At 48.5% G+C, this 25,395-nt stretch overlaps 1 protein-coding gene across 1 annotated transcript; it reads left to right on the top strand.

Annotated features, from left to right (window-relative positions):
- Positions 6,832-22,681, top strand: IGFBPL1 (insulin like growth factor binding protein like 1). Its single transcript, XM_018052833.1, has 5 exons — positions 6,832-7,279; positions 16,741-16,850; positions 17,505-17,621; positions 19,546-19,704; positions 21,040-22,681. The coding sequence occupies exons 1-4, from the start codon at positions 6,832-6,834 to the stop codon at positions 19,693-19,695; spliced, it is 825 nt and encodes a 274-aa protein (XP_017908322.1). The 3' UTR covers positions 19,696-19,704; positions 21,040-22,681.

The raw sequence follows: 25,395 nt of genomic DNA, 5'->3' as shown, positions 1-25,395 counted from the left end.
CCAAGGAGTAAGCGTCTTTTAATTTCATGGCTGCAGTCACCATCTGCAGTGATTTTGGAGCCCAAAAAAATGAAGTCTGACACTGTTTCCACTATTTCCCATGAAGTGATGGGACCAGATGCCATGATCTTAGTTTTCTGAGTGTTGAACTTTAAGCCAATGTTTTCACTCTCCTCTTTCACTTTCATCAAGAGGCTTTTTAGTTCCTCTTCACTTTCTGCCATAAGAGTGGTGTCATCTGCATATCTGAGGTTATTGATATTTCTCCCAGCAATCTTGATTTCAGCTTGTGCTTCTTCCAGTCCAGTGTTTCTCATGATGTACTCTGCATATAAGTTAAATAAGCAGGGTGACAATATACAGCCTTGATGTACTCCTTTTCCTGTTTGGAACCAGCCTGCTGTTCCATGTCCAGTTCTAACTGTTGCTTCCTGACCTGCATACAGGTTTTCTCAAGAGGCAGGTCAGGTGGCCTGGTATTCCCACCTCTTTCAGAATTTCCCACAGTTTATTGTGATCCACACAGTCAAAGGCTTTGACATAGTCAGTAAAGCAGATATAGATTTTTTCTGGAAGCCTCTTGCTTTTTCAATGATCCAGCGGATGTTGGCAATTTGATCTCAGGTTCCTCTGCCTTTTCTAAAACCAGCTTGAACATCTGGAAGTTCACGGTTCACATATTGCTGAAGCCTGGCTTGGAGAATTTTGAGCATTACTTTACTAGCATGTGAGATGAGTGCAATTGTGTGGTAGTTTGAGCATTCTTTGGCATTGCCTTTCTTTGGGATTGGAATGAAAACTCACCTTTTCCAGTCCTGTGGCCACTGCTGAATTTTCCAAATTTGCTGGCATATTGAGTGCAGCACTTTCACAGCATCATCTTTCAGGATTTGAAATAGCTCAAATGGAATTCCATCATCTCCACTAGCTTTGTTTGTAGTGATGCTTTCTAAGTCCCACTTGACTTCACATTCCAGGATGTCTGGCTCTAGGTGAGTGATCACACCATCATGATATCTGGGTCATGAAGATCTTTTTGTACAGTTCTTTTGTGTATTCTTGCCACCTCTTCTTAATATCTTCTGCTTCTGTTTGGGCCATACCATTTCTGTCCTTTATCGAGCCCATCTTTGCATGAAATGTTCCCTTGGTATCTCTAATTTTCTTGAAGAGATCTCTAGTCTTTCCCATTCTGTTTTTTTCCTTTATGTCTTTGCATTGATCACTGAGGAAGGCTTTCTTATCTCTTCTTGCTATTCTTTGGAACTCTGCATTCCTTTTCTCCTTTGCTTTTCGCTTCTCTTCTTTTCACAGCTATTTCTAAGGCCTCCTCAAATAGCCATTTTGCTTTTTTGCATTTCTTTTCCATGAGGATGGTCTTGATCCCTGTCTCCTATACAATGTCACGAACCTCCGTCCATACATCATCAGGCACTCTATCAGATCTAGTCCCTTAAATCTATTTCTCACTTCCACTGTATAATCATAAGGGATTTGATTTAGGTCATACTTGAATGGTCTAGTGGTTTTCCCTACTTTCTTCAATTTAAGTCTGAATTTGGCAATAAGGAGTTCATGATCTGAGCCACAGTCAGCTCCTGGCCTTGTTTTTGCTGACACTATAGAGCTTCTCCCTCTGTGGCTGCAAAGAATATAATCAGTCTGTTTTCGGTGTTGACCATCTGGTAATGTCCATGTGTAGAGTCTTCTCTTGTGTTGTTGGAAGAGGGTGTTTGCTATGACCAGTGCATTTTCTTGGCAAAATTCTATTAGCCTTTGCCCTGCTTCATTCTGTATTCCAAGGCCAAATTTGCCTGTTACTCCAGGTGTTTCTTGACTTCCTACTTTTGCATTCCAGTCTCCTATAATGAAAAGGACATCTTTTGTGGGTGTTAGTTCTAAAAGGTCTTGTAGGTCTTCATAGAACCATTCAACTTCAGCTTCTTCAGCATTCCTGGTTGGGGCATAGACTTGGATTACTGTGATATTGAATGGTTTGCCTTGGAAACGAACAGAGATCATTCTGTCGTTTTTGAGATTGCATCCAAGTACTGCATTTCGGATTCTTTTGTTGACCGTGATGGCTACTCCATTTCTTCTAAGGGATTCCGGCTCACAGTAGTAGATATAATGGTCATCTGAGTTAAATCCACCCATTCCAGTCCATTTTAGTTCGTGGATTCCTAGAATGTTGACGTTCACTCTTGCCATCTCCTGTTTGACCACTTCCAATTTGCCTTGATTCATGGACCTGACATTCCAGGTTCCTATGCAATATTGCTCTTTACAGCATCAGACCTTGCTTCTATCACCAGTCACATCCACAGCTGGGTATTGTTTTTGCTTTGGTTCCATCCCTTCATTCTTTCTGGAGTTATTTCTCCACTGATCTCCAGTAGCACATTTGAATTATTAGGTAATACTACATACTAAATATACATTTGAATTATTCAGTTCAGTTCAGTTCAGTCGCTCAGTCGTGTCCGACTCTTTGCGACCCCATGAATCGCAGCACGCCAGGCCTCCCTGTCCATCACCATCTCCCGGAGTTCACTCAAACTCATGTCCATTGAGTCGCTGATGCCATCCAGGCATCTCATCCTCTGTCGTCCCCTCTTCCTCCTGCCCCCAATCCCTCCCAGCATCAGAGACTTTTCCAATGAGTCAACTCTTCGCATGAGGTGGCCAAAGTACTGGAGTTTCAGCTTTAGCATCATTCCTTCCAAAGAAATCCCAGGGCTGATTTCCTTCAGAATGGACTGGTTGGATCTCCTTGCAGTCCAAGGGACTCTCAAGAGTCTTCTCCAACACCACAGTTCAAAAGCATCAATTCTTCGGCGCTCAGCCTTCTTCACAGGTAATACTAAACTAAAGACTGAACTAAAGACTGAGGAACATTTCTAGGTCTGTAATCCCTGAATTGTCCACAAGGTGGCAGTCTGCACAGGTGGCTGCTATACAGACCTTGCATGTTGTTTGAAGCCCTGGGAGATGTTGAAGGAAAAAGAGAGAGCAGGGAAGGAGGACTCTCCTAAAAGACTTTTCCTCTGGCTCCTCAGTAGGTATATGCTGTGCTCTCCCCTCCACCTTTAAAGTGTCCATCTCAGTCAGCCATGCAGGCCTGAGCTACAGCGGCCAAGCCTGGATTTCACGTTTCCAGGCTTCTCAGCTGGCTGGGCAAGGCTGGTGATCCGGCCCTCACTGCCCTCTCCAGCCTCCTCCGTCAGCAGCTGCACCCCTCCGCCACCCCACCCAGCTCTGCAAACTGCCTGAGCTCTCTTCTGCTCCTGATTCTGCCTGTTCTCTCTGATCTCATGCCTTCAGACACACTGTGCCTTCTCTTCGCTGTCCTCCCAGGCAGCACCTACTGGTTCTTCCAGACCCAGACGGCTGTTGGTGAGGATGTGGACAAAAAGAAACCCATATGCACTGTTGGTGAGAGTGTAACTTGGTGCAGCCACTGTAGAAAACAATATGGAGTTTCCTCAAAAAACTAAAAATAGAACTACAATATGACCTAGCAATTCCACTCCTGGGAATATATCAAAACCCCCAAAAACACTAATTCAAAAAGATACAGCCACCCCAATGTTCACAGCAGCACTGTTTAGAATTGCCAAGACATGGAAGCAACTTGTGTCCATCAACAGATAAATGGATAAGGAAGAAGCAGTATAAAGATGTGTGTGTATGTAATATATAGAAGTATATATATATATATATATATATAGCGCCTATATATATATATATATAGGCTTCCCAGGTGGCACTAGCGGTAAAGAACCCGTCTACCCATGCAGGAGACTTAAACACTCAGGTTCCATCCCTGGGTTGGGAAGATTCCCTGGAGGAGGGCATGGCAATTCACTCTAGTATTCTTGCCTGGAGAATCCCATGGATGGAGGAGTCTGGCGGGCTACAGTCCATAGGGTTGCAAATAGTTGGACATGACTGAAACGACTTGGCACATATGCACACACACACGTGTGTGTGTGTGTGTGTGTAACAGAATATTATGCAGCCATAAAAAGGACAAAATTTTGCCATTTGCAATAACATGGATGAACTTGGAGAGCATTATGCTAAGTGAAATAAGTCAGGCATAGAAAGACAAATACCATATGATATCACTTATATGTGGAATCTAAAAAGGACAACAAATTAGTGGATATAACGAAAAAGAAGCAGACAGACATAGGAAACAAACTAGTGGCTACAGTGGGGAGAAGGAAGGGCGCAGGGGCAAAACAGGTGGGGACAGAGACACAAACCATCAGGTATAAAGTAAGCTGCAGAGATATATTGTACAGCACAGGGAATATGGCCAACATTTTGTAACAATTGTAAATGGAGTATGACCTTTAAAAATTGTATATATATTTTAAAAAGACCCAGTTCACAAAGCACCTTTTCCAGAAAGCCTCCTTGATTCCTTTTCCCCCAAGTTTGTTTCTGTAGCAGCATTTATCACACTGAAATTGCTTCCTCTCTGCCTGCCTTCTTAAGCACTCGCTTGCTCATCTATCCCCCAGCCCCTCCATGTCCTGCATAGGCCTGGCGGGCAGGGCTAGGTCCTCTGAGAGCTTGCTGAATGAACAATGAAGCAATGAATCTATGAATTAGGGATATGCTGTAGCAAGATGAATAGAGAAACTCCTTCTTCCCAAAGGGGGATTCATTTAAGAGAAAAATCTTATTTTTCTGCTGACCCTGGTTCAGGAAGAGACCAAGTGCTCCTTAGCACAATAAAGGCATGTTATTACTTTGAAAGGAGCAGGGCCAAAGGCTTGTTAAAAGAAGCCAACACTTGCCTCATGTGAGACTAGGCTGTGTCGTCTTCTAAAAATGAATATATTTTAGTCTCCCTTTGGCAAGGTGACTTCTCTTTCAATTATTTATAAGGAAACTGAGGGAGCTGGCTTACTCTCCTGGCAGAAAAGGAAAGTTCCAGGGGCTTCCTACCTCTAACAACAGCACTTATTCTATGTTCACAGAACTGATGCTGGGGTTCTTCTGCCAGTTGCCAAGTGTGCCTGGTTGTTCAGGACCTGGAGAAGTAACCACAGGTGGGTTCACTGTGATTGGAACACGGGCCCTGATGGCCATAAGCCCCCACTTTGACTGCAAAACAGTGGACCACTCTAGTAAGTGATCACAGGTTCCTCTGGAAGGGCTTAGAGGAAGATTTATAGAATTTCTGCAGAATCCTTCAAGAGGGTATAGCCTCCCCTTCCAACCAGCAGTTCCACAGCTAGATGAAATCTGATTCTGGATAAGAGACCATGGCTTACAGTGATTCTAATTGGCTTTTGAACACAAGATCCACAGTTTTTCCTACTGTAGTAGAGTGAGTCACCTTTTAGTAGGATTCCTAGAGACAATGAGGGTTAGGGGGTGAAGGCATGAAAAGTCACTTATAAAGCCTGGTCAGCAAGTCCTTCCTTCCATCCAGTGTCTTCATGTGGCCACACAGCAAACTCCAGCAATCAAGACTCTCTTGGGTCTCTTGTTTGGCACCCCTCCCAGGACTGGGCCATGGACATGGTGCAGAGTCTGACTCTGAGTAAGCACAGGGCCACAGGAATAACAGTATAAATGAATGAAAGAACCTGTTCCACTGCATCTTTCCAACACGCACACCCCACTAAGCCACAGATACGTTGACACGTGCTCCAGGACATCAAAGCATTATTTGTAGTAACAAAAGTACTGAAAACAACTGGTTAAATAATTACAGTTTTCTGCATTTAAACACTCTGCAAAGTTAAAAAGTCCAAGGACAATCCAAAATGTATCACCATCTGATCACAACCAAAGTCACTGTTGACTGTGAGATGCACCATGCCTTTATGTAGCCTGTGTGCTCAATCATGTCCAATTCTTTGGGACTCCGTGAACTGTAACCCACCAGGCTCCTCTGTCCACAGAATTTTCCAGGCAAGAATACTGGAAGGGGTTGTCCTTTCCTCCTCCAGGCGATTTGCCGCACCCAGGGATTGAACCTCTGTCTCTTGCATCTCCTGCATTAGCAGGTGAATTCTTTACCACTGTGCCACCTGGGAAGCTCTTATGCAGCATCAAGTTGGGGGGGGGGCAGGGGGGCAGAGGGCAAGGGGAATGAGCCAATAAAACTCCACTCCATTGATTGTACAAGAGGTTGATTTCAGAGATGGTAAGAGGCGGGGGAACTATGGGAAATACTGTGGGTAGAAAAACCAAGCACAAAGTAATGTGCAGGGTATTCGTGTGTGTCTGTGTGTGTATTTAAAGGGAGGGGCTATGCAATCATACGTACTTTTATAAAGATCAAAATTCCTGGAAAGATACCCAAGAACCTGATTTACAGGTGTGCCCTCTTGACACTAGGTTGGGGCATTGGGACATCAGGTGGAAGGGAGGTCCTCTTTTCATAGTTACATTCATTTGTTAACTTTGACATTTTAAGCCATATATTCCTTTTTTTAAAATAAAATTTGGGAAACTACTAAATGCAAAGTAAAATAAAAGAGAGCATCCTTCTGGATTAAGGGGCACAGTACTTAGAGCCAGCCTTGGATCCGGAGATTGTATATCCAATCCTTGCTCTACTAGAGCGACCTTGGGCAAGTTCCCGCCCCTACGAAGAGCGGATCTCAGAACATCCCTCCATCTCAGAGCCCAGGCCAGGCCAGCAGCCCACCCCGCTGCGCTAGTCTCAGCTGGGCAGCCGACTGCTGGCGCCCGGCGGTGCAGGCCCGGCCAATCAGCGGTCGCGGGGCGGGCGGGGTGGCGGCGCAGCGCGCGCAGAGAGAAGCACGAAGCAGAGGCACCAGTGCCGTCCGGGAGCGGACCATGCCACGCTCACCCGGGCTCCTCCTGCTGCTGCTTGTGCTGCAGCCGCTGCCAGCCCTGGGCCTCGGGCTCCGCAGCGCAGGCGGACGAAAGCCGGAGTGCGGTCCGTGCCGACCCGAGCGCTGTCCCGAGCCCGCGGGCTGCCCGGTGCCTGGCATCGTGGCGCGCGACGAGTGCGGCTGCTGCGCGCGCTGCCTGGGCGCCGAGGGCGCGAGCTGCGGGGGCCGGGCCGGCGCGCGTTGCGGCCCAGGGCTCGTGTGTGCCAGCCGCGCCGCGGGGGCCGCGCCCGAGGGCACCGGGCTGTGCGTGTGCGCGCAGCGCGGCTCGGTCTGCGGCTCCGACGGCCGGTCGTACCCCAGCGTTTGCGCGCTGCGCCTGCGCGCCCGCCAGGCGCCCCGCGCGCTCCCTGGCCACCTGCACAAGGCGCGCGACGGCCCCTGCGAATTTGGTGAGTCTAGCTTCTGCCCCGCGGTGCTGGGGCGTGTGAAAAAGAGGGACCCTGACCCTCTGGGGCGTGGGGTGAAGGATCTCTTGCTGCACAGCGATGGACAGCTCTGCCCAGGCCTCAGTTTTCCCTATGGGGTCAGTTTTCTCACCTGGCCAGTTACTCAAGGAGACGGGGGTGAGGGGTGTGTCTGTGGGCGGGGGGCAGGAATCCACGTCCTGAACCCTCTCTTACCAAGCCCTTGGAGTCACCAGTCACCTAGCTGATCGTAATTTTGGTGAGCCTGCTGTCCCTTTTGGTACTTAAGTACTTACTGATACAGTTGTTTGCAGGTCTGGCATATTTGCCTCGGAAAGACTGAGAGTGTGGGAAGCAAGGTGTTCCCACTGGGTCCAGCTCCCTGGGGTCCCACCTTGGACTTGACGGGGGTGGGTTGTGTGAATGAAGAGGGAGAGCAGATGGAGATGCTGGAGGAGGAGAAGGAGCTGGAGCTGCAGATTGGGACTCTGGAGTCTGGGGATCAGGGGCAGGGAGGTTCAGTGAGTGTGGAGTCCAGCCCTGCAGGGAATCTTGAGGAAGCTCTCACCCAGGACAGGTAAAACCTTGGGAGACCTAAAGTCTGAGAGATTGTGGTGCCATCAGAGGCAGACCCCAGGTTTTATAAGACTGACGTTTACAGAATTTGGAGGGTCCCACTTTAAGTAAGTGGTTCCACTTTAAGTAAGGGCTTCCCTGGTGGCTCAGAGGGTAAAGAATCTGCCTGCAAAACGGGAGACCTGGGTTCGATCCCAGGATCCCTGGGATGGGAAGATCCCCTGGAGAAGGGAACGGCTACCCACTCCAGTACTCTTGCCTGGAGAATTCCATGTACCATATAGTCCCTGGGGCCACAGAGTCAGACAGGACTGAGCGACTTTCACTTTTACTTCACTCTAAGTAAAGTAATAGAAAATGATTAATTGCTTGGGACCTAAAAACACAAGCTTCATTAACATCACAATAAAGCCATTTATGGGTGCCATATTTGCTCACTTTCTACATGTAATGTTTCAAAACCAAACAGAAATAAACCAAAATATTCGTATAGGGATGCCCAGTCAAGCACCCTGCTGGGCCATTAGATTTTGGAGAAATGCCCCTTGTCTAGGCGGCCTGGAGGGGGAAGTGGAGAGTATAGGTGGGCTTGTGCCAGGGGAGTCCCAAGGAGGCCCGCCTTTGGGGTTCTGGCCTGGGCCTGGAGACCCAAGAGCAGATCTAAATGCTTCATTCAGTGCCAGGACTTCAGCTGCAACAAGGAAGCCTTGGGGGTGGGGGACGGCCTTTGGAAATTTCTAGTAAGTATTATCTTTCACCAAGAATCCCAGTTAGATGCCCTCAAGTCCAGGAGACGCAGTGGGTTGTTGGAGATGAGGCAAGAAGGTCCCTGTCTCTGGAAACTTGGAAATAATGTGCTGCCCACTGAGGGGTCTGTGGCAGCCCGGGGAGCACAGGCAAGTGACTGCTGGCTGTTCCGCACTGGGGCTCCCCATGCAGGGGAGAGCTGGCTGCTGCTTCCCTGGCCGCGGCTTTGGGCTGGGCCCTTCCAGGGGCCGTGTCAGCCCCTGTAGAGTCACTGTTGAGCTCCCTCCACTTCGAACCTTTGTTTCTGCCCTGTGGCATTTAAACAGCCCTGTCTCCTTCCTTCTCCTTTCTGTCATGTTTTTACAATCTACTTTCCTCAGCAGTTAATTCTGCTGAGGCAAGTCTCTTTGTTTCCAGATAGGTAACACTTCCACTCCACATGCAGGAGACATGAGAAATGCTGACCGGGTCTCCAGACTAACTGGTGCTGATGCTCTCAAATGATTCCTCCCTGGACTGGTACTCTGTTTCTAAGAGAGAGCTGCCTTGAAGGCATTTAGACCCAATCTACTATTACACGGAGGAGACCGAGATTCTCGGGGCAGGGGACTCTTCCAGGGTGACCAGGGTGACCAGTAAAACCTGACTGGCTTTCAGGTCCCCAGCACCCTGTTCAGCACTGTTTCAGGATAGGACTTGAGAGTATTAAGTCGGGCAGGTGGCGGTTGCCATGGTTACCAGAGTGTGGGCAGATGGAGGTCCCGTACCCCTAATTCATTGAAAATTACCAAATGACAAGTAAATGTGACAGCCCCTTCACTCTGATCTGTGGGCTCTGAGCCCACCACAGGCACAGGCCCCGGGAGTAAAGATGTTTATGGAGCCAAACACAAGTAATTCAGAAGCTGCTTTTAATGATCCCAGGAGTGACAGGCGTCAGGCCTCCGCACAATTTAGCTTTCTTCCCTACCAGCGGCTGTGTCATTGGCCACTCCGCAGACCCCAGCACTATCATCCCATTGCGTTCTGTCCTGAAGTGTTTGTGCGGCCCCTGCTCTTGGGCCCTGGTGAAGCAGGAAGGTGTGTACCAGGGATCTTTTCAGCTATAGAAAATGGGACCTCATTCTGTGCTGCCCTCGAGCCAGCCTTTATTCAGACAACACGAGGGGAGCACTTTTTAACAATGTCCCTGGGGACCTCGCTGCTTGACTGGAAACAGATCGAGTCAGAGGAGCAGCTGTTCTGCTCCAGTATTGGCAATGAAGTCACCCCTCCCCTGTCCTCTCCTGTGCCTTCAATAAGCCAGCACCTGACTTTAAGGGAATGAAGCCTCCGTAAATGTTAGGTTTCGCAGTGTGGGACGTGTTCGTACCCAAATACCTCTGGTGTGATTTCAGGCTTAAATTCTGACCTTTCCTCCTATGCTCTGAAATGCCCCCAAATTCGAATTATGAGAGTCATCCTGTGATCAACACACATGTATTGAAGACTCACTGGGCTCCCACATAAAAATAATTTTTGGCTATTGGAAATCGCTTTTGCAGTCCATCTTCTTTCTTGATTTTTTACAACTACCCTGGCCAGGTCTCACTCCCACTTAATAGAAGGACAAACTAAGGTCATTAGAAGAGAGTTTCCTGGAGTCACATGACTGGTCGAGGTGGGGCTCCAGTTCCTGACTCTTTTCAGATGGAGTCATGTATCTATAACCTGCTGGCAACTTCATGAGGAAGGTGCTGCAAACTGGCTACCTTTGAATCTTTAGTTTCTCAGTCTGAATCCACCTTCCTTTTCCCCTCCAAGGCTCGCTGCTAGTGCCTCTGTTTCAGCACCTGGTGATGGCTCCTCAGAGGAACAGGGATAGCTTCACACAAGGGGAAGCAGCTGAGTGGCGCTTGAAAGATGGGTAGAAAATCCCTGGGCTGAGAAGCGGGGGCAGAGAGGCACCGCATAAACCAAGGCAAGGAGGTGGGAGCTCCTGGGGCAAGTGTGAACAGTGGACCCATAGGCAGTTCCCAGTGGGCTGGTTGGCGGAGGAGATGAGACCCAGAGTCGTCTGGGGCAGGCTCGTCGCGGGGCTGGCGTGCCATGCTGCGGGGTGGACCTTCATTCTGTACTGAGGTATTCTGACCTCTGTTTCTCAACAGTAAGGTGGTGGTGTCGTTAGTGTTTTGTCATCATTACTTTAAAAAGCTGCTTTGTTCCATGTACCCTGATCGTTTGCTAGCACTGGGAGGAGGTTGGGGTCCTGCAGACAGCAGGTTGAGGTCGTGTTTTAAGTGCTGCATTAGATAGGAACGGGGTACCATGCCAACCAAGCCCCTGAAGCATCAGTGAGCTATTGAGATCCTAAATCTTAGAAAATTCGCCTTGGTTGAAATTCCAGTTCCACTTAGAAATCTCAGTCTGTGCAAGGCCTGTGTTACCAGGTAACCAGGAGATGCAGCGAATGCCACTTTGTGAGAGGGACAAAGAAGGGGGGCCTCGTACTCAAAAGCCTTTCATACCGAGGGAGGGGGCTTGAGGCGCACACTGCAGGGAGCCGGATTAAGCTGTTTCTGGTTCCACATGTAATGCGACTATTAGCATAAATTATCAAGGCTGTTCAGTGCGCTGATTATTAAACCCTTTGGTTGTGTGCTTTTCCATATGAGCAGATGGGTTCCTGGGAGATGACTTTTGATATTCTTTCTTTCCCAAGCACCATTAACTTTAGACAAATCTTGGAGGCATTAGGGAAGATCTTTTTTTCCAGCCATCAAGGACATACCCAGTCCATGGGGTGGGGGGACAGCTCCCCACACACTATAGTAATAATATCAATCCTTTTCATTTCTATAGATCCACAAGGTTAATAACACAGTCACATCCATTCTTTCCCTTCAGCCCAGAGGATGTGGGGCTGTGGTCATTATCCTCATTTGCAGATAAGGAGAAAATTGTTAGCAACTTGCCGGGTGGTTGGCGGCCAGACCCCCAGGCATTTTGGGTTTCCCTTGGTAGTGTTTGAGCTTCTCAGGTGGCTCAGTGGGTAAAGAATCCACCTACAATGCAGGAAAGATCCAAGTTCGGGCCCCAGTTTGGGAAGATCCCCCCGAGGAGGGCATGGCAACCTACTCCAGTATTCTTGCCTGGAGAATCCCCTGGACAGAGGAGCCTGGTGGGCTGCAGTTCACAGGGTCACAAAGACTCGGACACGACTCAAGCGGCTGAGCACACAGGCACACTCCTGTTTTTTGCCCACCCTCTGTGCCGCCTCTGAGGGTGTACACCTCGGTGACTGTTCTGCTCCCTGATGGGTGGGCTTGTGCCATCCCAGCATTTCCAGGGCTGTAGCTGACATGAGCAGAAGGAAGCAAGTGTTTAGCAAGGAAGAGCTAGGGAGACAAAACCATCAGATTCCCAGGCAGGGCTGACCAGGCACCATCCTCTCCTGAAAGCCACGTGACTCTTGCCAAGGGCCAGTGGAGAGGAGAGCCCTGGCTCTTCCAGGAGAGTGGCAGCTCAGGCGGCAGTGGGCTGGGGTCTCCAGAGAGAGGGCTGCAGGCCACGGCCTCTGGAGCCTCCGGGGAAAGGCCCACCGATAGCCTGCTCCCCAGAGGCCCATGGAGGGTCTCAGCATCTTCGCAGAGACTACCCTTGGGGTGGCACACCCTGTGGAGTCTGCAGGTCCCCCCGTGCAAGCTGGAATCCTTGTGATTGCCCTCACAGGAGCCCATGCGGAGGGCAGCCGTGGGAGAATGGACTCCTGTGCCCATTTTAAAGAAGAAGAGACTGGGGTGTGGGCGAGACAGGACTGAGCCTGAGTTCCCAGGGTAGTCACGAGTTGCAGGGCCTCAGTGCCACACTTCAGTGAGCTCTTGGGAGCAGTAAGACTGGGAGCATCCTGCCAGGATTATGGACACACCCCCCATTTAATGGTATTGTCACAAGAGCTGCTCCCTGGGGTGATGCTGGGAGGGTTTCATTTCTGTGCAGAAGAGTAAATGTGGCGGGCCTGAGATTGCTGTCCTTGGAAAGGCCCACTGAGAATTTGGATGTGCGGAGGCGTCCCACCATCTCCAGAATTGAGAAGAGTCACTCACTGCGTGTGAACTGTACAATCAGCATGGTTTATGCTGCACACCTGCCTTCCTCTTGGGAGTCTGGAGTTTTGGTATGTAGTAGGCAGAAGGTGCCTAGGGGACTGGCTCCCAATATAAACCCTAGGCACTGAGTGTCTAGCGAGCTTCCTTGGTAGGGGCCTGTCGTATGTGTTGTCACAGGTTGTGCTGCAGAATTAAGTGGCTCATCCTCTGCAACTCCGCTGGGAGAGGCTTCTGAAAGCGTGCTCCTGGTTTCCTGAGCCTTTGCACCATGAATCTCTTTTCCCTTTGCTGATTTGCTTTGTCTCCTTTGTTGTAATAAATCCCACTGTGAATAAACTGTGCCAAGTCCCGTGAGTCCTTGTAGCAAGTCATTGATCCTGGGACTTGTCTTGGGGGCCCCCAACACAATACCTTAGGAACTCATTCTTATTCTGGGATGGAGTCCATACGGCTAACATATGTTTCACCCTTAACATTCGTGTGGAATGAATGAAATCAGAGTGCCTAGGTTTGCATCCTTGCTCCCCCAGGTGCTTCACCTTTCTGAGCTTTGGATTTCTTATCTGTTAAGTGGAGCTAAAAGCACCTACTTCCCATGACTGGTGTGAAGTTGAGAGGGTGTCGGACATGGAAGTGTCATCTCAGGAGAAGGCAGGATGTTATGGGACTGAGCCCCCTGGGCTCATGGTCTTACCCTGCTGTGTAAGGCTGGGTAACCCTGGCTAGCTCCCTCAGATGGCAGCTGGGGAGATTGCTGGAAAGATCAAATGGCTTAACCCTGTAAGCAGAAGGGTGGCATTATCACTATCATGGTGGGATTCCCAGGTGGCTCAGTGGTAGAGAATCTGCCCGCCAATGCAGGAGACACAGGCTCGATCCCTGGGTTGTGAAGATCCCCCTGGAGCAGGAAATGGCAACCCACTTCAGTGTTCTTGCCAGGAAAATCCCATGGACAGAGGAGCCTGGTGGGCTACAGTCATGGGGTCACAAAGAGTTGGCCACGACTAAGCATACACACACACACACACACACACAAACACACACACACACACTATCATGATAATGATGGCTGATTTTAAAGAGCTATTATGGATAAAAATCTCTAAATTTAAAATCAGATATGTTTAAATTAAAACTAGATTAAGCTACAGGAGGAAATTTTTTGGAATAACTGAACACTGCTTTATCTTGAGTTATGGTAGTGGTTACACGGTGTATGCATTGTCAAAACTTAGAACTGTACACTGGAAAGAATGAATGTACTGTGTATACATTTAAAAATAAATTAAAGCTTGAATGTCACCTTATTGCCAAAAGCAGTGGGCTCTTTTGGAAAAGAAATGCTATTTTCTGGCGTGAAACTAGTGGCAAAAGGCAGTATTTCCAAGACGGTCTTTAACTGTAGTTATGGAAAAAGAGGGAAATGCAAGGAGAGAGAGAGAAAGATGAAATGTGATTTACTGGCTTATTCTTTTAGGCTTGAAAGGGACTGATGAAATCTCATTTAAAATTTATGGCTCTACATGAACGGAAGTAACACATGCTGATTGAGTGTCCCTTTGGAATCTGTTGAGGGCTTTAGAATAAGCTGCAGTTCTGAGTGTCCCCACAGCGAGCCATTTGAGGACTGGTTGGGCTCCGGGGGAGGCGGTGCTGGCAGGAGGATGTGAATAAATTAGACTGTCTCTGTTGTCCATTGCAGATGGGGCTCTGCCATAGAGCAGGGGTGCTGTGGTTCTTTGTGCTGGTTGGCAGGTGGCTGGGGCGTGTCGGGTGATGTTAGAAGGCTGGAACCTTGGTTTATTCGGGGGACTGGCTACACTCGGGGTTGTGGGTAGAGGTGTGGTGCTTAGAGGGCATTCAGTTGGTCACAGCAGAAGGAGTGAGCTGATCGGCCGGAGGGGGAAGAAAACAGCCTGGGGTGAGGAGAGCAGGGTTTCTATTCAACTTACTGGAGGCCACTTGAGGTAACCAGGGCTCTTAATAGGGCTCCTGGCAGCCCTGGGATCAATAGGTGGGAGTTACAGGACGCAGGTTTTAACTCCAGGTGAGGACAACCTTTCTTACTAGAAGAGTCAAGGATGGAAGGGCCTGGCTTTATAAGTAGTGAGCTCTCCATCACTGGGGGCATGCAAGTGGGGGGCTAGATGAGTCCGTCACAGACCGTCAGGCACATGCTTTGGGGAGTTGGGCCTCTCCAGTTTGAAATAAGAAGCTCTAAGACAATTTCTCAGAGACCTTTTGGCGTCAGTTTGACAGGGTCTGCTTCCTAGTCTGTCTAGAGGGTCCAGACCTGTCCCATTCCTGCGCCCTTTCATTCTTTCCCTCCGTGCTCTTCATCCAGCCTTCTGTCTCTCTCCCTTTGTTCTCCTTTTTCACTGCAGCCTCACCTTGGCTGGGAAAGGCCCTTTCCTTTTCCAAGGCTGGCCTGTGGAGGGCAGAGGGCATGTCCATCAGTCACCAGGCGAAGTGCCAAGATTCATGGACTCTGCAGTTTGATGCCCAGGGATGAATGTGTTTACTCTTTTATTGGTCATGTGTTTCTTTGCGGAGTCATCTGTTTGACAGGCCTACCCTGCCCCGCACTTGCACACTGTGCTACCTTAAACCCTCCCTTTCACACTCAACACGTACCAAAATCAGCTCAGGGGCTATTAGCCTCATCTCAGAAAGATCCCCTGGAGGAGGGCATGGGAACCCACTCCAGTGTTCTTCCCTGGAGAATCCCATGGACAGAGGAGCCTGGCGGGCCACAGTCCATGGTATTGCAGAGTCGGACACAAGTGAAGCAACTTAGCACACATGCATCCCCGTCTTAAAGACAGCAAAGCTGAGCAGAGAGCGTTCTCTTGGCCAGGCCTCCACATTGCGCCTCCCCAAGACACTGGCCTCAGCTGCGAGGGTGGACTGGGGACACCAGATGGAGCACCTGCACTGTGAGGCAGGCCGAGATTCAGCAGGTCAAAGTGGGCAGATCCCTGGCACTGCACTGGGGCACACCCCCAGGCCCTCAGGATGGGCAGCTGCGGTGCATCCCAAATAGAGGACAGGCAGGGCTGGGCGGGCAAGCATGCTGAGGGCCAGATGGAGGGCCTGAAGGCCAAGGCAGCTGGGCTTACTTCTTTTAGGCCCAGTGTAAGCAGAGTAGGGGCTGCCTTCAGGGAGAAGGACGAACGAGTGTGGAGTATCAGCTAAGAACGTCTAACTCAGGACTTCCCTGGCGGTCCAGTGACTTTCCCAGTGCAGGGCGCTGGGGGTTTGATCCCTGTTCAGGGAACTGATCCCAGGTGCCGCGGCTAAATATCCAGTGCCACAACTAGGACCCAAATAAATGATAAAATAAGCATTTAAAAAAGAATGTCTAACTCAAACGCCATGTGCTTTCCCGTCCCGCCTGGCAAGCCCATTCCCTCCGTCTTTCTGTAAAGTCCTGGCAGCCTAGCACCACATTGCCCAATTCCCTGATTTACTTTCCTCTGGCAGCAGCAGAGGCTCAGCATCCATGCCTGCAGTTTTGCCCTTGAGGATGGGGATGGGGAGGTTGGTGGAGCCTGTGATATGCAAATGAGCATCTTGAACCGCAGGGGGTCTCAGCAGGGGGTGAGGGCAGCTGTGCTTTGTGGCATTATTCTTTGAACGCCCTCGATGCGGAAGGAGAAAAGCCCATCTGTTAGAAGACACCAGCCCCTCCCAGAGCCTGCCACCCTGTCGTGTAGTTGAGCTGCAAGCAGATGGCAGCTGGGAGGGATCCTGGGAGGGGTCCTGGGAGCGAGTGTGATGAGACCACAGACAGAAGTCGACTTTCCTCTCTGGATCTCTGTTTTCCTGTTGGTAGAACAGAGGCAATGAAGGAGGAGCTGAAGCCATCCTTTCAGGTCTAAGGAGAGCTCCCTTCTAGGATGCCTTACCTCTGAGTGTGTCCTTTCCGTGTGGGGAGGCCTCACCTGCCCCAGCATGCTGTGTGCAGGCAGGGGATCTCAGAGGTGAAGGGCTTGGCCAGGGTCAAGATTGTCTTCCCTTGTCTTTTTCTCCCAGCTCCTGTGGTCATCACCCCACCCGAGAGTGTTCACAATGTCACTGGGGCACAGGTGTACCTGTCCTGTGAGGTGAGGGCTGTGCCCACCCCAGTTGTCACGTGGAGGAAGGTATTTATACCCAAGAACTTCTCTGCGTGTGTGTGTATGTGTGTGTGTGTGGCTGGGGGAAAGTATAAATGTTTTTAAGTGTGCGTGTGTGTGTGTTTATCTCTTATGTGAATTGGAGGATTACAAAAAATATGTTTCATTCTTCTGCCTCCAGATTTATGATTTAAAACTTTTACCCCAGAGAAGGGGTGTGGCTGTTTGCTCCCTTTGCCACTCAGCTGTCCAGGAAGTTCTGCTGTTTATCTAGCCTAGGTCAGCTGAGATGAAGTTAGAGCCTCATCTACTGGATCTGGGTTTTAGAAAGACTTTGTTGGTGGTAGGTGACCCGATCCTATCCTAAAACTAGATCTTCCTGCAGCTCAGTTTTTGAGAGATGGAGATGAGTACAGCCTGTGTTGTTTCCTTATCTTAACAGCCCTGAGAAGGACCATGAAATTCTGGTGGTGGTGATGTCTGTATCTCTGCTGTCCAGCAGGGGGTGCTGTCTGTACATATAGTCAGGCTTAAGAAGAAACTGATGTTTAATAGGAATGAGATACTAGGGTCTCAGCCTTCAAGTCAGCGGGAAGGTGAAGACAGTGAGGATGTCTGTGGGGTGGTCCTTATTCAGAAATGATTTTTCTAAATCACTCCTGGTTTTTCTGTCTTCTGTAGGTCACACGGTCTCCTGAGGGCACCCAGGTAATGGAGGACCTGCCTGGGGACCACATCAACATAGCTGTCCAGGTGCGAGGGGGCCCTTCTGACCATGAGGCCACGGCCTGGGTTTTGGTGAGTATCTCATTTGTTGATACTCATGGGCTTCCCTGGTAGCTCAGCTAGTAAAGAATCCACTTGTAGTGCAGGAGACCCCGGTTCAATTCCTGGGTCAGGAAGATCTGCTGGAGAATGGATAGGTTACCAACTACAGTGTTCTTGGGCTTCCCTGGTGGCTCAGCTGGTAAAGAATCTGCCTGTAATGTGGGAGACCTGGGTTCAATCCCTGGGTTGGGAAGATCCCCTGGAGAAGGGAAAGGCTACCCACTCCAGTATTCTGGCTTGGAGAATTCCATGGGCTGTAGAGTCCTTGGGGTCGCAAAGAGTTGGACACGACTGAGTGACTTTCACTTCACTGGCTGTTATTGACTGGCCCTTATAAAGCACCTTTTATATTTCTGAGACATGTTACACCTTTCAAATGTTCTTATCCATTTCTCCCTGGGCTCTACAGTAACTGTGAGGAAAGCAGGGCAAGTAGTATAATGCCTGAGAGCAGAAGTGATCTCACTGGTAGGCAGAATATGGCCTCAGAAAGATGTCCATGTCCTAATCCCTGGAACTGGTGGATGTGTTATATGGCAAGAGGGGAATAAGGTTGCAGATGGAATTAAGGTTATTAATCAACTGACTTTAATAAAGTTATCCTGAGCTATCTGGGTGGCCCTGATACAATCACAGGAGTCTTTTAAATGTAGAAAAGAGACGCAGGGGAGAGAGCCAGAGATGGCAGTGTCAGAAGACATGAACTACTATTGCTGGCTTTGAGGATGCAGGAAGGAGCCACAGGCTAAAGGCTACAGGCAGCCTCTAGAATGCTTCTCTGAGGGCATCTGGAAAGAAGGCAACCCTGCTGGTACTCTGACTTTAGCCCACTGAGACCCATTTGGACGTCTGACTTCAAGAGGTGTACATAGTAAGTTTGTGTTGTCTTAAGCTGTTGAGCATGTGGTCATTTGTAACAGAGCCATAGAAAACTAATACACTTGACTAAGACCACAGGGCTGGTAAGGGGAGTAGCAAGGGTAGGGGGCGGGGGGGTGGACAGCACGTTCCCATCCTCCTCCAGGGCTCTCCCATGCCACATGCAGCAGTGTGGCTGAGAAGAGGGAATGCCCTGTGATTGAAAGGGCGATGGAGTAAGGAGGTAAGGGCCCACGTGGGGCTAGTCACTCTAGCTCCCTGAGGTTCAGTGTCCACAGCCTAAAAAGGGGGCTTTGGACTGGACCATGTCTGGTGACCCTAACAGCCTGTGACTTACCAGTGAGTCTCCTGTAATGTGAGGATAATGATGCTCCGCTTCAGCCATGATGGGATCAAAATGAGACAGGGTGCATAAACCCTCTCAGGTCTGAAGTGACTCACAGTTGAGAGACGCTGTTCTGATGAGAGAAAGTAAGCAAGGAGGGCGCTGCTGTGCATCTGCTCTGCAGGGGTGTGAGATGGGCTCTCCAGAGTGCCCTTCTGATTCCGTCCCCACCTCTGCCAGGTTTGGCAACTTCTCCACCCAGCTCAGAGGCTCAGGATGCAACTGGGTCCGTGGCTTTTTCAAATCTAACATACTCCCCTGCTTTGTTACAAGGAGAGGCAGGGGAAAGGTGTTATTTTGTCCATGGGGTCACAAAGAGTCAGACCTGACTGAGTGACTGAGCACAGACACATTTTCCTTAGAATCTATACCTGTCACCTTCAATAAGAGGACCAGGTTGCTCTCAGTAAAAGGCAGGATGCAGGAAACATTAAAATGAGAGCCAGGATACAGAGGGTACTGAGAAGGAAGTTTAACTCTGTCTCAGCAGCCAAGACAAGAAGACAAATAAGAGGGTGAACTCGGTCTTATTCCAAAAAGCTGTAAGTGTTCAAGATCATTATGAACTAAGTAAGTGATTTTGCTGTGTCATCATGTATGACTGTATAAACTTGCCCGTTTAACTTCTAGATCAACCCTCTGAGGAAGGAAGACGAGGGGGTGTACCAGTGCCATTCAGCCAACGCAGTCGGGGAGGTCCAGTCACATGGCACGGTGACCGTGGTAGATCGGAGTCAGTACCGAGCACCCCGCTTCCCCGCTCCAGATGACCGCCTGTGATGGGGGCACGTGCGTGTTTCAAGTCATCTGAGTTTGTACACCTCTGTCACAGAGGTTGAGATGAGTTATAAGATGCATAATAAATAAGAAGAAAAATACTGAATTGAGGGAAACAGAGGAATGCAAACCAAGAGCAGATCACAGTTGGCAGGTAGACTCTGGTGTGTTCTACACACGTCACGCTGGGCTTCCCACTAGCATGCCAAGTCAAGAGCTGTGAACGTTACGGGTGTCCAGGTGGAAGAGACCACTAATTTTTATTTTTTTCTGTTTCTGAGGCTGAATGGAATATTTCCTCCAAGTCTGTGCTGTGAGGGTGCTGAGAGGGCAGACATGGTCACTGTGATGGTGCCCGGGTGAAAACACACACAAAGAAGACAGTCTGAGCTTCATGGCTCTGTTCCCTTATGCGTAGCTCTGCAAGTAGTTAGAGCTTCTAGAAACAGGAGGAAAATGTAAGGTGTAAAATCGTCCAACAGAAATTCAGTTAGGAGATGGCTCTTACAGTTGCCCTCCTGATACTTTTAGTTTTTATATGTATGTATTGTTACTTATATGGCTCAGCAGTAAGGAATCTGCCTACCGATGCAGGAGATGCAGGTTTGATCCCTGGGCCAGAAAGATCCCCTGGAGAAGGAAATGGCAACCCACTCCAATATTCTTGCCTGGGAAATCCCATGGACAGCGGAGCCTGGTGGGTTACAGTCCATGGGGGTCGCAGAGTTGGATAAGACTTAGTGACTAAACAACAACAACAAATAGAAACATTTATGTATCAAAAAGCCAGGTATCAGGATTTTTTTTCCTTTATGTATACTTATGTATATACACGTGTATATATATATATATATATACATGTTTCATATTTTAAATATATGTAGAAGTATATAATTATATTTTAAAAACAGAAATAATACCAGGCTATGAATATAGTCTATTATAGTTGAGTTTTCAAAAGAAGTCACAAAGAGTCATGGAATTTTAAGCCATTGCCACTGCCCAGCTCTTGAGTTTTCTCTGCAGCCTTCAGAATCGGCCGGCTCTTGCTCGCATAACTCCGGGGACACAGAGCTCTGTACCACCAAAAAACCATCTGTGGATTTTTCCGTAATTGAAAGTTCTTCCTCATATTACGCTGGAATCTGCCTCTCTGAAATGCCCACCCATAGGTCTTATATGTAATTCTGGTATCCCCATAGGCACCTCTGCTCCCACCAGCACCCCTCCTGGTTGGGGAGAGATTAAAGTTAGGGTCATTACCGCCACCTTCTGTCTAACATGTAGTTGAGTATGACAGAGCAGGCTTCTTTTCTCTAATTTTTTTTTTCCCCTCTTTTCTTCTAGGGTCTTAGAAACTTGATCACAGGATGATGGAAAAGTCAAGTCATGGATCATTTCACTTTGTGAAGAATTAGAAAAACTGTGTTTGTGGATGACCCCTTTTGTATGTTTTTAAATATTAGATGCAAACTAGATTCGTATGCAGATGTAGTTTTTAGCAGGGCAAACAAACCTTGGGAAAACAGACTGCATGTAGCCTTTTTATACTTTTGAAATGAATAGCTCTGTGAGAATTCTTTTTTAGCTTCTCCCTCCAAGGGAAGGTCACATTTAAGTCCATGTAATTCTACAGGGCTGGACCAAAGTGTGTGTCCGCTGTGACTCTGCCTCATTTGTCTATGGTTGATTACTGGAGCTCTGTGATAGACAGTGTGTGTTTTAGGAGGAGGGGGAAGGTCTTGCTGTCCTCTGCCTGACCTCTAATTTGCTGTGTGATCTGGATAGTTCCCTCCCTCTCTGGGCCTTGATCTCTTCAGCTGTGAATGTGCTATTTAGACTGTATGTAACCTATGTCCTTTCAAACACTGCCATCCTGGAGTAAGATGGTCCTACAGAAAAAATATGAGAAGTGTAGTCTCAGCATTCTTTTAAAAATAATATTCCCTCAAAAACAAATGCATTGCTTCACATGAGGGTATGGAGAGCTGGCTATAGCTTATCTATTCCTGCTATTTTCCCATTTTAAAGAGATTTAGTCCTACATGGAACACTTAACCAGGTTCAGAGGCTGGGTATTTGGGGACTAAGATATCCACTTATTAACAAGCCCAGTATTCTCTAACCAAGCAGGCAGTGGAGACCTGGCTTTTGGACATCAGATTGTAAAAAAGAGTCAACTGCTCTCTCTGGGCTGTAGATTAGAGTGTAGTAAAGTGTATTTTACTTAGAGATGTTCTGAGTTCACCCAGAAACAAAACTTGCTTGCTTTTTTCTTAAGAAAGAAAGACGGAGAGTATTTAAAATCTGGCTAAAGAAATAGATCCCCTGGGTGACGAGTAAAATTCTTTAAAATCAAAATTGGGATTTCACATGTGGATAGTTGTTAAATTTCACGAAACACTTCTCTGTCTATGGTCACTTCCCATCTCTGGGATGGCAGGTGGGATGCGCATTAATATCCCTCCCCCTTTACAGATGAAGAAACCAAGCTCTGAGAGCACAGTGCTTGCCTGAGGTCTGAAGCCTCTGAGGACTGGAGCTGAGGGCGCCTGGTCCCCTGGCACCCTTTCCACTCCATGGTGCTACTTCTCAGAACAATTTGTATCCTTGGGAAGGAAGATGCTGCCAGTTCCATGGGTTTCAGGGATTCTCCTCAAGGTCTGTCTCAACTTTTAAACCAACACTCTCATGACGCTCACTTTGAGCATCGCATTTTAGAGTCTTTTTGGAATTGCATTTTCTTCCTTTAAGCCTGGCTATTCCACATCTGAAATGTTGGGGTGGCATCACCCTAACGAACACAGCAGGGGACTGTCCCAAGACTCGCAGAAACATGAGGTTCATTTGGGAATGCGTCCGTATCTTGCTGGGTGACCCTGAGCAAGTCTCCTTCACTTACTAAAGAAGGGAATGAAACTAGATCAGTGGTTTTCAAACTTTAAAACAGTGGAACCCCTTCTTTGAATAAAGTCAGAACTGAAACTGATCACAAATGGGAAGCTGTGCTTGTCTGTTGGAGGCTGGGCTTTCTAGGGGACCGGCTCACATCCCCTTCCTACACAGCACACCAGCCCACCCCCGTGACAGTGAGTTCTGTGTCCAAGTCTGTGGTTACTTCCTCTGTGATCTGAGTGATTGGGAGATGGCTTGGGAGGACACTTAGTGAAACTATGTCAGAGGAAAAGGGAACTGTGGCTGGGGAGAACAGCATCATGCATTTGCTGATAAGCGCATTCAGCAAAATCAGTTGAATCACCTCTAATTTGCCCAGTGAGAGCTGGATGTGGACCCAGAGAGCAGGATGGATGGAGCCCTTGGGTGACAGGGCTGAGCCTCAAGGCTGCAGGAGGCTGGGTTCAGCATTGTAATGAGGTACAAAAGTAATCATGTTACACTGTGTGAAGTTTCCGCCAAAACCAAAAACGTAGATTAATATGATTGTTCCACTATGAGAGGAGAAGGCTCTGAGGCTAAACAGATATGTGCTGTGAGTTACCATTCAGAAACAGGACTCCCTCAGAGCCTGAGGTTTCTACCCTATTTTGATACATGTGATGATGTCACATAACCCCTGCACTCCAAAAATAACTGTTTTTAGGGACAATCTTTGTGGTCTCTGTACTTGAAACTGCTGTAGGTGGGTCCAGGCCCCACTGATACTTCTCCATCATTCCTTATGTATCATGCCCCTTTTTTTTTTTTTTCCTGCTTGCTCACATCAGCTGCTTTCATCAGAATCTTCCTTACCTCTCACATCTGGGCTGTGGTTACAGTCCTGCCTGGTCATCTTGCTTGCAATTCTTAGCAAGCCCTAACTAATCATCTACTGCCAGACCAAACTTTCTCACTGCCTCTGAACTGGTGTCTCCCACTGTATAAGGCTCAGATGGTAAAGAATCTGCCTGCAATGTGAGAGACCCAGGTTCAGTCCCTGGATTGGGAAGATCCCCTGGAGAAGGGAATGGCAACACACTCCACTATGGAGAATTCTATGGACAGAAGAGCCTAGCGGGCTACAGTTCATGGGATTGCAAAGAGTCGGACACAGCTGAGCTACTAACAATTTCACTTTTCACTGTTTAACTCATTCAGTTAGATTTGCCTTCTGTTACCTCCCACATGCACCCAGAATAGCATTCTCCAGAGAACAGAAGAGTGCAAACACTGGCAATATGAAGGTGTGTGCGACCTGGGCCTTGCATTCAGGTGAGACTGAAGTGGGGATGAGTGGGACAAGGTTGCCATCCTGCCACACAGCACAAGGTGTCTGCTTTGTGATCAAAGTAGGAGGAGATCAAGAACACTTCCTGGAAGAGGTACCATCTGAGTAGGGGATGGAAGTGAGTGTGGGAGACTCCAGGCTAGGCAAGGAGCACACAGAAGGAAGAGGGCTGGGGAAGCGAGTGTAGTTTGTGCATGGGGACCAGTGGCCGGTGGTGGAGCTCTAGAGGCAGGTGGGTTTTTGGCCACACCCCTAAGTGTCATCAGAGGAGGTTGGAATTATGCTATAAGAAGTGGGCCTGAGGAAGAAGTCAAAAAGCTAGTGTTCAATCCCAAAGGTATTCACTTTCCATCTTAAACAAAAAAGGGTGGTTTTCTAAGTCAAAATAATTTTTTTTCTTCAAGTTTTAGGGTGAAATGAATCCTGTTTGAAAAAAATTGCCTTCCCCTCTCCCCTAGAAATGCATGACGCAAAAAAAATTAATAAGAGTGAGCAAATCAGTTGACAGTGAACAGTCTCCCTCTAATGAATTTCCTCATCCCCAGCCTTCACCAGAGCCTCTTGAACATTAAATCAGAGAATCATTATTATATGATATTTTAATTAATTAAGGGAAACGAAAGTGCCGTGGTGTCTGCAGCTGAATAATGAATTTAGACCTGAATACACTTGCCCACTCTCACCTCAAGTCAACACCTCTCTCCTGGGGCGTGAATGTTTCTACAGTCAGGGCTGCCTCTGAGTTCAGCCTTGACTGTGCCTGTGTCTCCTTTCATTGTGGCTGCTTCTTCCTTATCCTGATTTCCCCCATGATATTAGGGAATGGTTGGATGTCAGGGGAAAGAGTAAAAATCATTAGTATCAATACTAGAGAGTGGGGTGGGGGTGGGGAACAGAAGCCTCTCTCATCTCCATTGCTTAATGCACCCACCACACACATCTGCAGAGGACCAACTGGGACCCAGGCCCTGCTTGGTGCTGAGGGATCTACTGTTGCTCACACCCCCAGAGTCGCAGCCCTGGCTCAGAGAGCAGGCAGGACCTGTCTCTTGCTTCTGAAGGTGCCCCACTCATTCCTCAGGAAGAACGGGCATTAGCTTTGAAGCTGAAAGACACAGAACCAAGGTCAAACCCTCCCGTGGTCTGTGGGTCTGGGGCACTTCCCTCTACTCTAGGAGCCTTCATCTCCTCATCAGTTCAGGGAGGTCAGCCTCACTGCCCTGTGCTGCTGCCCTGAAAGTCCCAAGTGGGAACAGATGGGCACTGTCCACTCTAGGGGCTACTAAGGGCCGTGTGCCTTGTGGCAAGGATGCAGGGAGAGAGGTCAGACATGCTGGGGGTCTATGGTAGACATAATGGGACAGAAAATCAAATCCATTTCATTATATACACACTAACAAACAGCTACCGCAAGGCAAGACTAAAGGTATGATGGGTGCTATGAGTTCAAAGAGGCCAGAGATGGCTTGATTGAGATG

This window comes from Capra hircus, chromosome 8 (assembly GCF_001704415.2).
Source record: "Capra hircus breed San Clemente chromosome 8, ASM170441v1, whole genome shotgun sequence".
In the NCBI taxonomy this organism is placed as follows: Eukaryota; Metazoa; Chordata; class Mammalia; order Artiodactyla; family Bovidae; genus Capra; species Capra hircus.
Note: the sequence above shows the minus strand (reverse complement) of the source record. Positions and strands in the feature narration are given on the sequence as shown.